General features: G+C 36.0%; 1 protein-coding gene across 8 annotated transcripts in view; it reads left to right on the top strand.

Moving 5' to 3' along the window:
* The window catches only part of FGD4 (FYVE, RhoGEF and PH domain containing 4), a 214,961-nt gene that overhangs the window by 141,381 nt on the left and 58,919 nt on the right, over window positions 1–14,661 (top strand). For all 8 annotated transcript variants that reach the window (XM_049102291.1, XM_025455557.3, XM_049102297.1 and 5 more), the window contains 2 exons: window positions 3,518–3,670; window positions 11,512–11,698. In XM_049102291.1, coding sequence (XP_048958248.1) covers window positions 3,518–3,670; window positions 11,512–11,698 — 340 coding nt within the window. The remainder of the gene's footprint in view (window positions 1–3,517; window positions 3,671–11,511; window positions 11,699–14,661) is intronic.

Genomic DNA, 14,661 nt, shown 5'->3' with positions numbered 1-14,661 from the left:
GGTGGCTCAGTTGGTTGAGCATCCAACTCTTGGTTTCCGCTTAGGTCATGATCTCATGGGTTATGAGATTGAGCCCTGCATCAAGCTCCACACTCAGCAGGGAATCTGCTTGAAGATTCTCTCCCTCTGCCCCTCCCTACATGCGTGCTCACTTGCATGTATTCTCTCTCTCTCTCTCCTCTCTCTCTCAAATAAAAAATATTTTTTAAAAAAAGTAAGGTTTTTTTTGTTGTTGTTTTTTATGGTATCTCTTTACTCTGGACAATGTACTTCTAAAAAGTTTGTCTTCCCTACAAAATTATGTTTGTCCTCTTAAATCCAAGAGATCCCCTTGTCTCAAAGTTGGGGAGTCCATTGAGCTTTTACGTACTAGAGACCAGGTACATTTGGAAGAGATGTTATGAATGGTTGAGACAGTATAGACATGGCCATAGCAAGGCCAAAAAGATGTGATCTGGAGGAATAGATGCTATGGCAAGAGAGCAGGCCTGAAGAATCAAAGAGTAAGTGGACTTTGCTTTGGAATGGATGGCCAAAGAGTGTGAAAGAGCTATTTGAGAATGATTTGGCAAAATATAATAATAGCCCAACACAAAGTTTTGCAAATAGGAGACAAAGTCACTGTAACCAGTAAGAAGGATTATCTGCCACTCACAAGTGATACAAAAGAAGACAGATAAGTGAAAATGAAGTCATAGTGGAAACCTCTCCAGTTGCAATAAGAGATGAGGCTGAATTGATTGAGAATATCTGAGGCCTTTTGCATTTAGCATATGTCTAGACATTCCTTACAGGAGATGCAACTCAGCAAGTGTAAATGAATAACCCAAATACAGAGGAATGCACAATGGGTAGGACCAGCGGCTAATAAGATTTTCAGACCTCAGTAAGAGACATTATTTAAATAGGACCCTTCCCACACCAACATAATGTGACTGTACTTATATCTGTGCCTAACATTAACTGTTTAATCACTCTTCTTGGTAAGTTGGAATCTAAAAGTTAATATTAAATTTCTTGAATGGGTGGACCATCTGGTTCTAATTTTGGTTTCAGTTCCCTGTTATGCAATTGGCACCCAAATAAGAACTGTCTCCAAATGTGAGTAGGCTGAGTCAGTCATAAACACTCAAAAAAAAAAAAAGTTTTACTTTGTATTGCTATTCCAAGATGTTAGAAGATGAAGTATTTAATGAAATGATCCTTTTTTTTTTTAATAGCGCATTTCTTTACCATGATGTGTTTGTGGGTTTTTTTGTGTGTTTTTTACCATGGTGTGTTTGACCTAGAGTGGTGGTCATCAAACTTTTCCTGTAAAGGGCCAGATAGTAAATATTTTTGGGTTTGCAGCCACAAATGGTCTCTTTTGCCTATTTGTCATTGCTTTCCCCTCCTCCCCCCTTTAACCCTTTGAAAATGTGTTTTTTATGTCCTTCACTGTATCTTCATACTTTGTGGTAGTGCCTAAAGTTTGCAGACTAGTATTAAACAATGATCTAAAATCAAGTTTCTGGCTGCAAGTTTATTGCCACTGACAAAAAAAAGAAAATCGTAAGCATGACTTTAATGGATTTATAAGAAAATGAATATGTAGTTGATCTCTTGCTATGGGCATTTTGGCACAGTCATGGAACATATTCTCTAATAAATACGACACTTGCATAAAACCCATCATACCCTCAAACAAAGTTTGCTATCCAGAGATAAAGTGCCTAGTTTTTAACTTCCAGTTATTTGTTCAAGACATATTTTGTTTTTAAATAGGCTAATTGTTAAAGTAATTTCATCTTTTAATATGTAATGGTGATCTATTTTTCAAAGTTTCAGTATAATCTCTTTTCTCATTTAACCATTAGCTGTTTCATTTTTATAGTTTTATTGCTATAAATCATATTTATGCTTTCAGTGCTTCATTTTACAATCATGTTCTAGTTTCTGCCTCTGATTTAGAGCTAAGTTCTGGCTTTTCCCTGTTTCTGTCCCAACACCTTACTTCCAGACCCAGCTGGTGTCCTTTAGGACCATGAAGCCATCCTGGATTCACTGTGGAACAAACATCCTAATGCTCCCAAAAGTTTGAGTGGTTGGATGTCATGCTACATATTTTAGAGATCTACTTTGCTTGCTTCACATAGTTTTTCTAAAAAGGTAGATAGGATCACACATTTAAAGATTTGAGCTTTTATTTCTTCTGTTTGCAATTGTTGTAGAAAATATCTAATTATCTATAAATAACCTATAAATCTTGTATTATAAGCCTTTGTTCTTTTTGGCTAAACAGTGCTTAATCCATGGCAGCCCGTTTTAGCAGAAGGGTGTCTGATGAAAACCCATTTAATTTGTTGGGGCATAGGTCTTTCAAGCTTGTCGACAATACTCACAACTGTTAATATCTTCTAAAATTTGTTTTACCAAGATAAATTTCAAGGGACACAGAAGATAAAGCAGTAGCATGTGCAGTTTTTAATCAATACTGTTTAATTATCAGTTGAAATAAAAGGGAATTATTTTACTTAGTAAAATGTTGATTGGGTTTTATTAGCTTTTCTTGTTTTGAATAATTAAGGCTTTTTCTCATAATTCTCTTTATACATTTGGATTCTATGAAAATGAAACTCTGTTTTTTAAACAATGATAGTTTCTTAAATGGAATACTTTTATTTAGTGATCATAATATTCCTGCTAGAAATTTTATTTTCTCCAAAGCAGGGTCCAGTCTATTGTTACTATCACTGTGCCAACTAGAAGAAAGGGAAATTTAATATGAGTAGTATAAAGAGAAAACATTGGCCTATGATTTCTTAAAAAGTCTCTGAAATCCAACAATTAACTTCTTAAATTAGGAATAGTACAGAAAAAAAAGATCTATTTTCCTACATATATACCTTATGTATTTCAGTATCTTAACATTTTAGACTTTTGAGCTATAGATAGGATAGTATAACCTTTTATAATCCTTTTTTTTTTAAATGTGGGTATTAGCTCATATATGTAGATCTGAAGTCTGAGTAGTGAGTGAGAGGGGTATGTGTGTATTTGTTCGTTTCTCACTGAGCCATTCTTCTAGAGTCTTTAGGTCAGCTGTCATGTCGGTGCTTTCCTGCTTTGTTCTTTTGAGTCACTCAATGGCTGATGACTGACTGGCTGCTGGAAAGGAACGCTTGCAACAGATGAATGCTGGGGCCCTTCTGTCCTCTCCTCCCCTGTAGCAGCTGCACTCTGCCCTTTCTTTGGCCCTGCTAGGAAAGGAGGGAGTGAGGGAGAGGGCGGGTGTGCGCCTGCGTGCCTGGGGGCTGATTTCTGTCAGTATGTGATACAAGGTTTCTCAAGCACATGGAATGAGATCTTTCCCAAGAAATTCTGTCAAGGCCAGCACACACGGGAAATGTATTTCTATGCTTAGCCTTGTAACTGTGATTGTTTTTTGTTTTATGGGGTAAGAAGAAATTTAGCTCCTGTGACGCAGCTGTGCTCCACCTCTGTATTTACCTGCCCTTTCTTTTTTGAACTCTTCCAGGCAGCAGTATCTGTCCAAAGATCACTATAGTTCCACCTTATGTGAAAAACAGCAGGACCCCACTGGTTGATCAGAATGTATCTAATGAAGAGGCTCAGGGAATAAATGGAAAAACGCCAGCGAAACACTCAGCTGCAAGTCCAAAGCCACAAGGTATGTTTGTTGTTTTAATCAGGCTGGTTGGTTTATTATTGATGAAGACTGTCCAAAAGAATAATGACTAAGAAAGAGTTTTAAGCTCTAAATGAGAGATATTGGATGAGTGCGTTTATCTATCTATTTATTTATGGGAAAAAAATCAGTCTCATGCAGAGTTGGGTATTTGTTCTCCTAAAACACCTTATACATTTTTCTAATATGGTTCTTTTCTCATTGCTGAAATTTACATGTCCCCTAAAGGGGACTGTGATCGCTTCATGCATTATGCCTGACCTGGTGCATGGCCTGACTTACTGTTTGTATAATAAATGTTTGACAAATGAATGACTACTATCAGAAAGTCAGTATGACTTGCTAGGTGTCAGAGGATCTGTGAAACAGATAATTGTAAAACCGTGCTTAACATTCTTAGTAAGAACATGATTTTATCCTATTCAGGAACTGGGGCTTGAAAAGGCTTCTTAGTAAAGTCATCCACAGAAATTAAAATAAATGAAAGTACAACATTGTACTTTTAAATTTTAACTCCTCCATTCAAGAATTGAGCAGCCAACAAGGGGAAAACAGTTATAATGGTGGAAATCTTTTTTTTTTTTTTTTTTTTTATGAGAGAGAGAGAGAGAGAGAGAGAGCGAGCACAGGCAGAGGGAGAAGCAGGCTCCATGCACCGGGAGCCCAACGTGGGATTCGATCCCGGGTCTCCAGGATCGCACCCTGGGCCAAAGGCAGGCGCCAAATCGCTGTACCACCCAGGGATCCCAATGGTGGAAATCTTTGAATGTTTTGATTGGGGACCATTTCCTTTTAGCAATAAATCTCTAGTGAACTGGGTATTAGTTTTGAGGAGCACAAAACTACAATTTTGATGATAGTAAGGCCTTGGGAAACATGAACACAAAGCTAATAAACCCTACTGTGATTTAATGTGTAGTTCCTTCCTAGTAGATTTTTATTTATACTAAATGCTGAACATTCAGCCAAGAAACAATATTGGGCATTTGGGGGGAAAATTTGTTTGATTTTTGTTGTATTTACTTAAGTCTTATTCTTTGAAAGAAAAGTTGTTACAGAGACGCATCATGAAAGAACAAGTGTTACTCTTTAAAGTTCTTACAAAATAAATAAATAAAGTTCTTACATTTTTTAGGATTCTCTGAAAGAGTCTTAAAGGCACTTAAATAGAAAGGAGCTTAAAATAGAATCTTCCAGATGTAGGACATTTTTCTTTTTGTTCTCACTAGTAGCTATATTTGTAGCGGTATGGGGTATGGCTATCAAGTGAGGTCAAATCATTGGTAATTCAAATGAATGGCCCATTCATGAGTTTATAACCTTTTCTTTTGACCATAATTCCTCCCTATATAATTGATATGAATATGAACATAGAATTTTTTTATCATGATTGAAGCTGTTTTATTTGTAAAATACAAAATTCCATCTTGCTCATTAGACCTGAGCTGACAGAGATCAAATGAGGTAAAAATATAAAAAAATTAATATAATTCAGTTTTATGTAATTGCCCAGATCACAAACAGGAATTTTGTTATTTAGATAGCCTCTTTTGGGGAAGATGCATTACTTCATTGTTTTTCATAGTTCATCAAGATAAATTACACTAATGTCCTTCCTGAGCTGCTGTGTGCCAAAATAATCATATTCGTTAGGGAGATAACACTTGATTTTGCTTTTGCTGTTTGTAGTTGTATTAACGTCAATATATTGGTATTTACATACACATTTACTTCCTGTTCTGAATATGGATTAAAATATATAATTTTACATAACTATAGGGGCTATTTCCAGGTATTAAATAAATGACTTAGAGAACATTGTACTTTTAAAGTGCTCCACTCATTGTTTGGGCCCTTCTCTGATTTCCCAGCTAAAATTTTAAACCCCCTGTGACCTTTGACATTTCATATTTCCTCATACCTACTTTATTTTTTCTCATCCGTTACAATCTGACCTACCATATATTTCACTCATCCACCTTAGTTTTTTTCTGCCTTTGTACTGCCAGTCCCCACAGCATAGCAGGCCTTCAGTAGTACTTGTTGACTGACTCCCTGCTCCATCATCACATTTCCTCCACTTTGTTTCTGCCGTTATTTGTTTGAAATTTGGAAGAATGTGTGCCATATAGAGAAAAACATTCAGGAAATGAGGCTACATCTTGGTATTGTCAGATCAGCTGCCAAATAAATTGGGCACTGCTTACTTATTGATCAAATAAAAGTTCCCCACCCTCTAGTGGAGAGAAGCTTACTTTTAATTTCTCCAAACCCTTAAGAATACTTGGGGGGGTGCGGGGGGGGTGACTGGGTGGTGGGCACTGAGGGGGGCACTTGACGGGATGAGCACTGGGTGTTATTCTGTATGTTGGCAAATTGAACACCAATAAAAAATAAATTTATTATTAAAAAAAAGAATATTTGGGGGACTGAGACAAAGGAAGGGTTATTAATGGTTACTTCCTACACAGATGAAGGGATTATCACACTGATACCTTTATTTTCACTTCATTGCAAATCCCTTACAAATTATGAATGGTGAGCCTACTGAGGCTTCAAGATCCATTATGTAATTTTAATTGAATTGAAGATTCTTATTTTAGGTAAGTGTTCTCAACTGGAGATAATTTTGCAGCACCCTCACCCATCCCCACCCCATGCCTTGCACTTGATATTGTCTAAAGACATTTTTGCTTGACACCACTGGTGACAGTTTCTAATGGCACCTAGTGGGTAAAAGCTGGGGATGTTGTTCAGCATCCTACAATGCAGAGACCAGCCCTTCCTAAACAAATAATTATCTGACCTGAAATGTCAGTAGTTTGAGAAATTCTGATCTGGATCCTCAATAGAGCTCATAATTAAATCTTTTCTTTTTTTCCCCCTCATGTGGAATGCTAATAATATCATAGCTATAACTTGTTTTAGTGATATCTAGGAGGGGGGCCAATATTAAATATTTATTGGTGGTGATTATGTAGTAATATGTGGAATAACATCAGCTTTATATTTTTGTGTTTATTAATAAGTTATAGAGATATAGTGTACAGCTTGGTGACTATAGTTAATAATACTGTATTGTGTATTTGAAAATTGCTGAGAAGAGATCCTAAAAGTTCTCATCACATGAAAAAAATTGTAAGATGGATTTTAATTAGACTTTGGTGATCATTTCACAATACATCCAGATACCAAATCCTATTCTATACCTGTAATTAATATATAATGTCATATGTCCATTTTATCAATTAAAAAACACCAACAAGTATTTTTGAACAATTATAGTTTTTAAAACAATGAGAGAGCTAAATTGTAGATTAGATAAGCTTCCATTTGAATCCAAGTAAGAGCCTGTAGCTTTTTAAATGGATTCCTTCAATAGTTAGGGCTTGTTTTGCTTCAGCCTCAGAAAATACCCTAAAGCCTTGGAAAACAATGGTTTATTCACTTCATACCAATCCTACCCGTCAAACAAATAAATTACTGAGCAACTTCCAACATAAGTCTTTCTTCTTGTTCACCACTTTTAATATTGGCCTATTTCCTGCCATGCAAGACATAACTCAAAATAACTTCCTTAGCAATTAAAGCTAATAGTTCTTTTTCTCTCAGGAGCTTTGATCCATAGCATTCTCCATAGTTGATTATTTTGATAGAGCATGTTTATTATCACTTATCAATCATTAAACTTTAATGTTTAAAAAAGTTTCATGAACTTTGAAAGCCACACTATTGTTTGAATAATTTAAATATATGTGAGGTACTCAAACCTATTTCATTTGCTTCTAAAGTAAAGCATCCTATGTGTAATGTTGCATTCTTAAAGTATAATATGTTATACATTTATAATGTATTAAAAATAACCAGCTATGTAGGATACCTTGCTGCCTCAGTCAGTAGAGCATGCAACTCTTGAACTCAGGGTTGTGAGTTCGAACCCAATGTTGGACACAGAGTTTACTTAAACATGAAATAAAGTAAAGTAAAATAAATTAATATAATAAAATAAAATAGCCAGCCATTGTTTTTCATAGTAAGTAAAATGAGAGCAATCAAAATCCACTGGTCATCTCCAAATTTAAGCTGACAATTTGTTTTTTTTCATGCTCAGTAATTATTTTGGATGGTTGGAAATTTTTTGATAAATTGCTTTGTTCTACTTATGGTCTGTAAAATTGGCTGTAATAGAACCCATTTTACTTACAGTCAACTAGATATCTCAAATTTAGCATGTCCATAACTGTTCTACTGATCTCCTCCCCCAAAATTGCTTTACCTGTTGTGTCCATTGATGACAATTCTATCCTTCCAGTGGTTCAGGCCAAAGGTCTCCAGAGTCATCCTTGACTCCTCTCTCTTTCTCACATACCTCACATTTATTCTATCAGAAATCTACTTTTAAAACAGACCTGGAATCTAGCCGTTTCTCACTACCTCCTTCAAAGTACCATTATCTCTTGCCTGAATTTTTGCAGTACTCTCCTGACTCTTCTCCCTATTTCTGCCCTGTTTCCCAACATTCTCAACAAAGCAGCCAGAGACATAGTTGGATAGAAGTGCCTGTCATGTTACTCTTTTGCACAGAACTCTGCAATGACTTCTCATTTCACTCAAAGTCACTCTGCTTACAGTGCAGCACCAGGTCCTAAGTTATCAGGCCCTCTCTCTGACCTCAGTACCTACTCTTGCCTGCTTGCTGCTTTGGTGTCAGTCTCATCGTCTTCCATTGTCTCTAGCTTGGTCTCTACTAGATGGAATACTCTTCCCAAAATAACTCCTCTCAACTTCTTCAAGTCTTCTTCAAATCTGAACTTTTCAAAGAAGCCCACTTTGAATACTTTAATATAATACTGCAATCTGCCCTTCCCCTCCATTCCCTATACTCCAGATCCAAATTATCTTGTTTTTTATTAGCCCTCCCCTCTTTTCTTAGCTTTCACCACCTTTTCATATATGGTTTACTTAATAGGTTTTTTTGTTTCTTTTATTTTGTTCAGATAAGATCAAGTACATAGAACTTAATAAGTATTTCATAAATACTGAGTTAATGAAAAATTAAAATTTAAAGAGACCTTGTATAAATATGGAAAATTTTCTGTAGCTTATATATTTTGAAAATGTCCAGTTCCTAATGTTCTGTTAATTTATACTTATTTTCTAAATGTATGAGATTTCATATTGCTCGATATCCTCACTGACACTTGGTATTGTCAGATTTAAAATTTTTGGTTAAACTGATGGGGCTGAAGTAGAATCCTATTTTAGATTTAATTTTCATTTCCCTGATTATTAGTAAGGTTGAACAGTTTTTCCTATTTACAACCTTTGGGCTGCAGGGGGAAGAAATAGTAGTTGAGTTTCAGACATTTTCAACTGGAGGTGCTGATAGAACACCTAGGAGATGTCCAGAGAGCATTTGGAAATGTTGACCTCCATAGGGTAATAGAAAGATCAGAAATGATGAGAGACAGGGTGAAGGAAGGGAAGACAAGAGGTTTTATTTTACTTATCAATTCTCTTTTTTTCACCAAAGTACAAATTATATTCCCCTAAGGCAGTGTTTCTGACACTTTAGCCATTCATGTATCATCTTGAGATTTTTGTCATATACGTGTAACATTTGTGCTCTTTTATTTAAAATGTGCATTATTTATTTTCCATTTGTGTTGTCTCCCTTGATGAGTTCCCCCCTTTTTGCTTCTAAAATAATGGTACCCAATGCCCACTTTTATAACCCTCGTTAAAGTGTCTCCTCATGAGGGGACACCTGGGTGGCTCAGCGTTTGGGCATCTGCCTTTGGCTCAGGGCGTGATCCCAGGGTCCCAGGATCGAGTCCCACATCGGGCTCCCTGCATGGAGCCTGTTTCTCCCTCTGCCTAGGTCTCTGCCTCTCTCTCTCTCTCTCTCTCTCTCTCTCGAATAAATAAATAATTTTTTTAAAAAGGGTCTCCTCATGAGACTACAAACTCCTTGATAACATTAATTTGTTCCTTCATGTATTCCACATGCCAAGCACTGTGTGCATGGTTACTATGAATATATTTGTGATCAAAATAAACTTGTTTGTTACTCTCACAGAATTCCAGCATCGTAGAAGAGAAAAGATTTACATATAAATATTTTATTTCTGGTTTATTTAATACTATTTATGACTACTTAATCATACTAATTTATTGTAAGCACTTTGGAGAAAAAGTACACAATGCTATGAAACAGTTTGAGATAGACATAATTGAGATGGGAAAAGTCAGTGGAGTTATCTCTGAGAAACTGGCTGATACATATCTTATTTGAGTCTTCTAAGCATCTAAAGGTATCTGATATATAATAAATAATGTTCACTGAGTAAACTCTAGATGGATAAATTATAACAGTTTTTACAGTATTATAAAGAACATATTAACTTCCTGTTTTGAATATTTTAATTAGGAATGTTGACATTATCTCTAATATGTAAACTGGCTTTTTTTGATGAGGTATTGTCCTAGTTTGCTATTTTGGTATATATTCTACACAGGAAAGTTTTCCTTAAAATTAACAAATATCACACTTATATAAGTCCCTTCTTTCTCAATGGATACTATATTTAACCATTCCCCCTGAGCATTTCTTGGAAAATAACACCATTTCCATAAAAAGAAGCATGACATTTTCTAATTGGGATTTTCTTGTGTTGAAAGGGAATGAGGTGAATCAATTGTTATACCTCTAGTTTATTGTGATACTTTTTTTCCCTTCTTTGTAAGAATTGATAACTCACATTGAAATGATGACATCTAGGCCAGTGAGCATCAGGCAACTGTCAGCTGAGTTTATAGAAGAAATGAGATGACTGAAAGCCAGAGCAACCAGCTGGGGGAAATTGGGGCATGTAATTAGAAGGAGATATGATTCCCGACCCTTCCTCTGGAAGTCAGGGCAAGGATTTAAAAAAAGAAAGGAGATCATTTTATTTGATTTGTTAGAACCAGTTATAGAAAAATGCATACACGTTACATAATCCTTTACTCAGAATGTTAATCTTAGAGGAAAATTATATTGGTTTTCAAAATTCAAGTAATTACTGTACTGATGAAGCAAGCACTTATGGCATATTTCTCATCTATAGGATTTCTCCTCTGTTAGAGAAATTCTGTAGATTTTATTTAATATTTCAGGAAATGATCCATTAACTAAGTGAAGGACTTGAAGGACTTACTACTAACAAATAATTTGTGGTATATTAATGCAAGCCAACTATTAATATAGCAGACAATAATAATAAAACTCCTATAATCCCCTTTTGCTGGTTTTATGATAGGGAGCAATGCTGGTAGAGGAAGTAGAGTCTGGGTATGAGTCATAAAATCAGATCTGCCTTATTCCTCCAGGGCAATCACTTGACCACTCTGAATCTTCCTAGACATAAGAGGTGAATAATGCTACCTACCTCAAAGAACTGTAAAGTGAAAATTTTCACCTAAGATCGAATGAGATCTAGTGCTTTTGTTAAATGGGAAGATAGTATAGTAATTACTGTTGTTTGATATTGTTTTGTTGACTTTTATATATAATTTACTAGCTCTTGATTCTGTTATATTAGTTATTACTCCTATAATTAGAAAAACGAACCACTTGAATCTTGGAGATGGGATTTCAGTAGGGCACAGCAAATGTCCAAGACAGGTAGAGATGCCTTGGTTAAGATTCAGTACAAACTTGACAGACCCCTTTACAAAAATTTGATAACGCTAAAGACTTTTGCACCCAGGTCACCAGAGTTTCATTTGTTATGGAATACCTATCACTGAAATACTGAATTCTTTGAATTCTTTTTCTACAGTGCCTCCAAAGCCATTATATCTGCGGAATTCACCTTCTTCCAAAATACACCAAACCCCCAGGCATAAAGCTTTATCTAGTGCAGAACCAAGGATGGAGAAGGAAGTTAAACCTGCCTCTGCTTCTTGTGTTTCAAAAGAAAAACCCAGTAAGGTATCAGATCTCATCAGTCGCTTTGAAGGAGGCAGGTAAGAGCTCATTTACAATGCGAGAAGGAAGAGGGGAGAAGAAAGTGGGGGGGGCGGGGGGGGGTGTTTTTTTTTTTTAAAGATGATAGAGTAATAGATTTTCGTTTTTTCTTTTCTTTCTTTTTTATTTTTATTTTTTTAAGTAATAGATTTTCTAAATCAAGTATTTTATCCTACTAGGTTTGGGAGGCTTTTAGAAAGACTAAATTTTAAAAATATTTAATCTTGCCCTAATATGAATTGTCATTTACTATATATTACCTATGTGTAGCACTCTCTGTTGCCAGCTTTTTCATCACATTGTGTGCTGTATAGATCAATAGATACACACTCTCATTTCCTTTGTATCTGCCTATGTCACTTAGTGTTATTCCTTGGGGTCATGTTCTTGGCAGCTAGATGTCTGGGTTGGGAAGGCAGAGCTTGTTTCTCCTTTTCTCACTTTATATGTTTGTGGCTATAATTTCTGCAGGCCTGTGCTATCTCTGTGGCCTTCTTTCTGACCCACTTTTATTTATCGTGAATCTTCAGTATCCATTCAGCTCCCATCCTCCTCTCCCTACTCCATTGTATCATACTAGGTGTTGTGAGGAGATACTGCCAATAGCAAAATTCATGCTGAATTTCAGTTTTGTATTTATTAGATACAATTTTATATTCTTTAGCCCTAAGGTTTCAAAAAAGGTAGGTAAGATGTGTATTTCTCACTTAAAGATAAAAATAAACTCACATAAGTTGCTCTTCTCCTATATGACCTCAATTGCTTTTTCTTAAAATTCCAATCACTGACATAAATAGAATAAAAAAAATTTATCAGAAGGATATTATCTGTCACCAAAAGTCTGTATTTAATTAAACAATGTATATAACCTCCCTTTCATCCTTGAAGCCAAATATTTCCATTCATTCCAATGTAAATGGGAATGGTTTCCCACTAAGTGATTTCATTATTTATTTGCAAGATTTATTGTTATTTAAATAGTGGATCATAGCTTGGAAATACTTCAAAAATCTTCTGAAAATTGTGACCAAGTACAAAACTGCAATGTCCTTCACTTAAAATGAGACTATATTTAGTAACAAGTTCTTGAGAAGAAAAAGTCGTTCAGAAGCCTGTCTTCATTTCCATTCCCAATCAATTGTGAGAACTTGAGTCATAAATATTTAAACTTCAACATCTCTTCCTCTGAAGTAGGAATTTTAATACCTTTGCTATCTAAAATCACAGGAATCTTTACTGGAATGATTTAATTCTACTTTAAAATTTTTTGTTTCTCAGGGCAAGTTGAGTAGCACAGAGAGTGACCCTTGGTGTTTGCAGATTCTCAGGGCCATATTCGATGACTACATAATATCAGGAAGGGCTGGAGCCCTGACCCCTCTCTATAGTGCAAACCAGATTTGGGAGGAGTTGTGGGAAGCCCTTAAGGGGTCAGTATTGAAAGGTTGAGCCTTCTGATTTCTCACCATTTTGGTAACCGACTGTTTGCATTCTTGTCTATACACAAAACATACATAGTTTTTCTAGCTAGTACCACTTTCCTTTAACTCTTTCAGACTTCACAGATTCAAACACATTTTTTGATGCAAAGTTTGAAGGTTTTTTTCCTAAGGAGAGATGTGTTGTAACTTAGAACATTTTGAACACACTTATTCCAAGTGCAGGTAGAATGTAATGTGAGCGTTTTGGCAAATCTGGGGCAAATCTGGTAAATGGGTGTTACTGTGAGAGAGTCTCCTGCCAATATGAAAAATGATTATATGTTCTTAGTTTTATTACCAGTAGGAACCAGCCCTAAAAGTGTACGAGTGAGTTAATGTTGCATTGAGTCTATAGGACTTGAATGGGAAGTTGTATTTCCTGTTGAGTGATGTCCATGTGCCTACAGTAGGTGTAGCCTTCAGATTTTACCCCAGTTGTTACAGCTTTACACTAGCATTTGGTGGAATAGAGATCCAGCAGGCCAAGTTACCACGAAGAAACGGAGACCACGTGTAAATGGACATGAAGAGTGGGGCTGTAGATTACCACACTGGAAGACTTTACCTATATATCAATATTTTACTTTTTGCAGTAATGCAAATAACTAATATTTATATGAGTGATTTGGAGTATGTATTTGGAGCACATGAATTTTATTTATTATCTATGCATGTCTGTATTACTATGGTTTCTTTCTTTCTGTCTTTCAAGTGTAAGAGAAACTAGTCTTGGGGCAGCCCAGGTGGCTCAGTGGTTTAGCGCTGCCTTCGGCCCAGGTTGTGATCCTGGAGACCCAGGATCGAGTCCCATGTCAAGCTCCTTGCATGGAGCCTGCTTCTCCTTCTGCCTGTGTCTCTGCCTCTCTCTCTCTCGCGCGCGCGCGCATAAATAAATAAATAAAATCTTAAAAAAAGAAAAAAAAAAAGAAGCTAGTCTTTTTAACCTATGAAAGATTGCAGGATTTTAGAAAGAAATAACATTTTGTACAAAACTGAACACTGGTTTTTCCTAAGGATGTTTCAAGGCCAACTGTTTTTCTCCCATGGTGGCATCCACAAAACAGCAGGAATATATATATTGGTTCAACCACTGCTTTTACTGACCTATCGCCACCATATCTCTATCCCACCTCCATGTGAATATCTCCTGGATATAACTTATACAGCAAATTCTTGCCTTTCATCCAAAACAGTCCATTCCAAAAAATCCTAAGCAAGCCTAAAGTTGGTTCAGAGGACCTGCTGAAGATCTTTCTGCTGGGTTTCTGGACACTGACGTAGGCAGGAAAAGGAAGGCCATACCACTCAAATCTCCAAGGACCATTTGAGAAATCATCTAGGCCAAGGATATACTTCCCTAGAAGGCAAATATGAACGGTGGAGTATGTGACACTTATTTACATTGACGGCCACCAACTTTTATATATATGGTATTTTCCCTTGCCAAATTTTTCCTTCCCTTCCTGTGATGCTGAGCTTAC

The sequence above is a fragment of the Canis lupus genome, chromosome 27 (assembly GCF_003254725.2).
Source record: "Canis lupus dingo isolate Sandy chromosome 27, ASM325472v2, whole genome shotgun sequence".
Classification (NCBI taxonomy): domain Eukaryota; kingdom Metazoa; phylum Chordata; class Mammalia; order Carnivora; family Canidae; genus Canis; species Canis lupus.
Note: the sequence above shows the minus strand (reverse complement) of the source record. Positions and strands in the feature narration are given on the sequence as shown.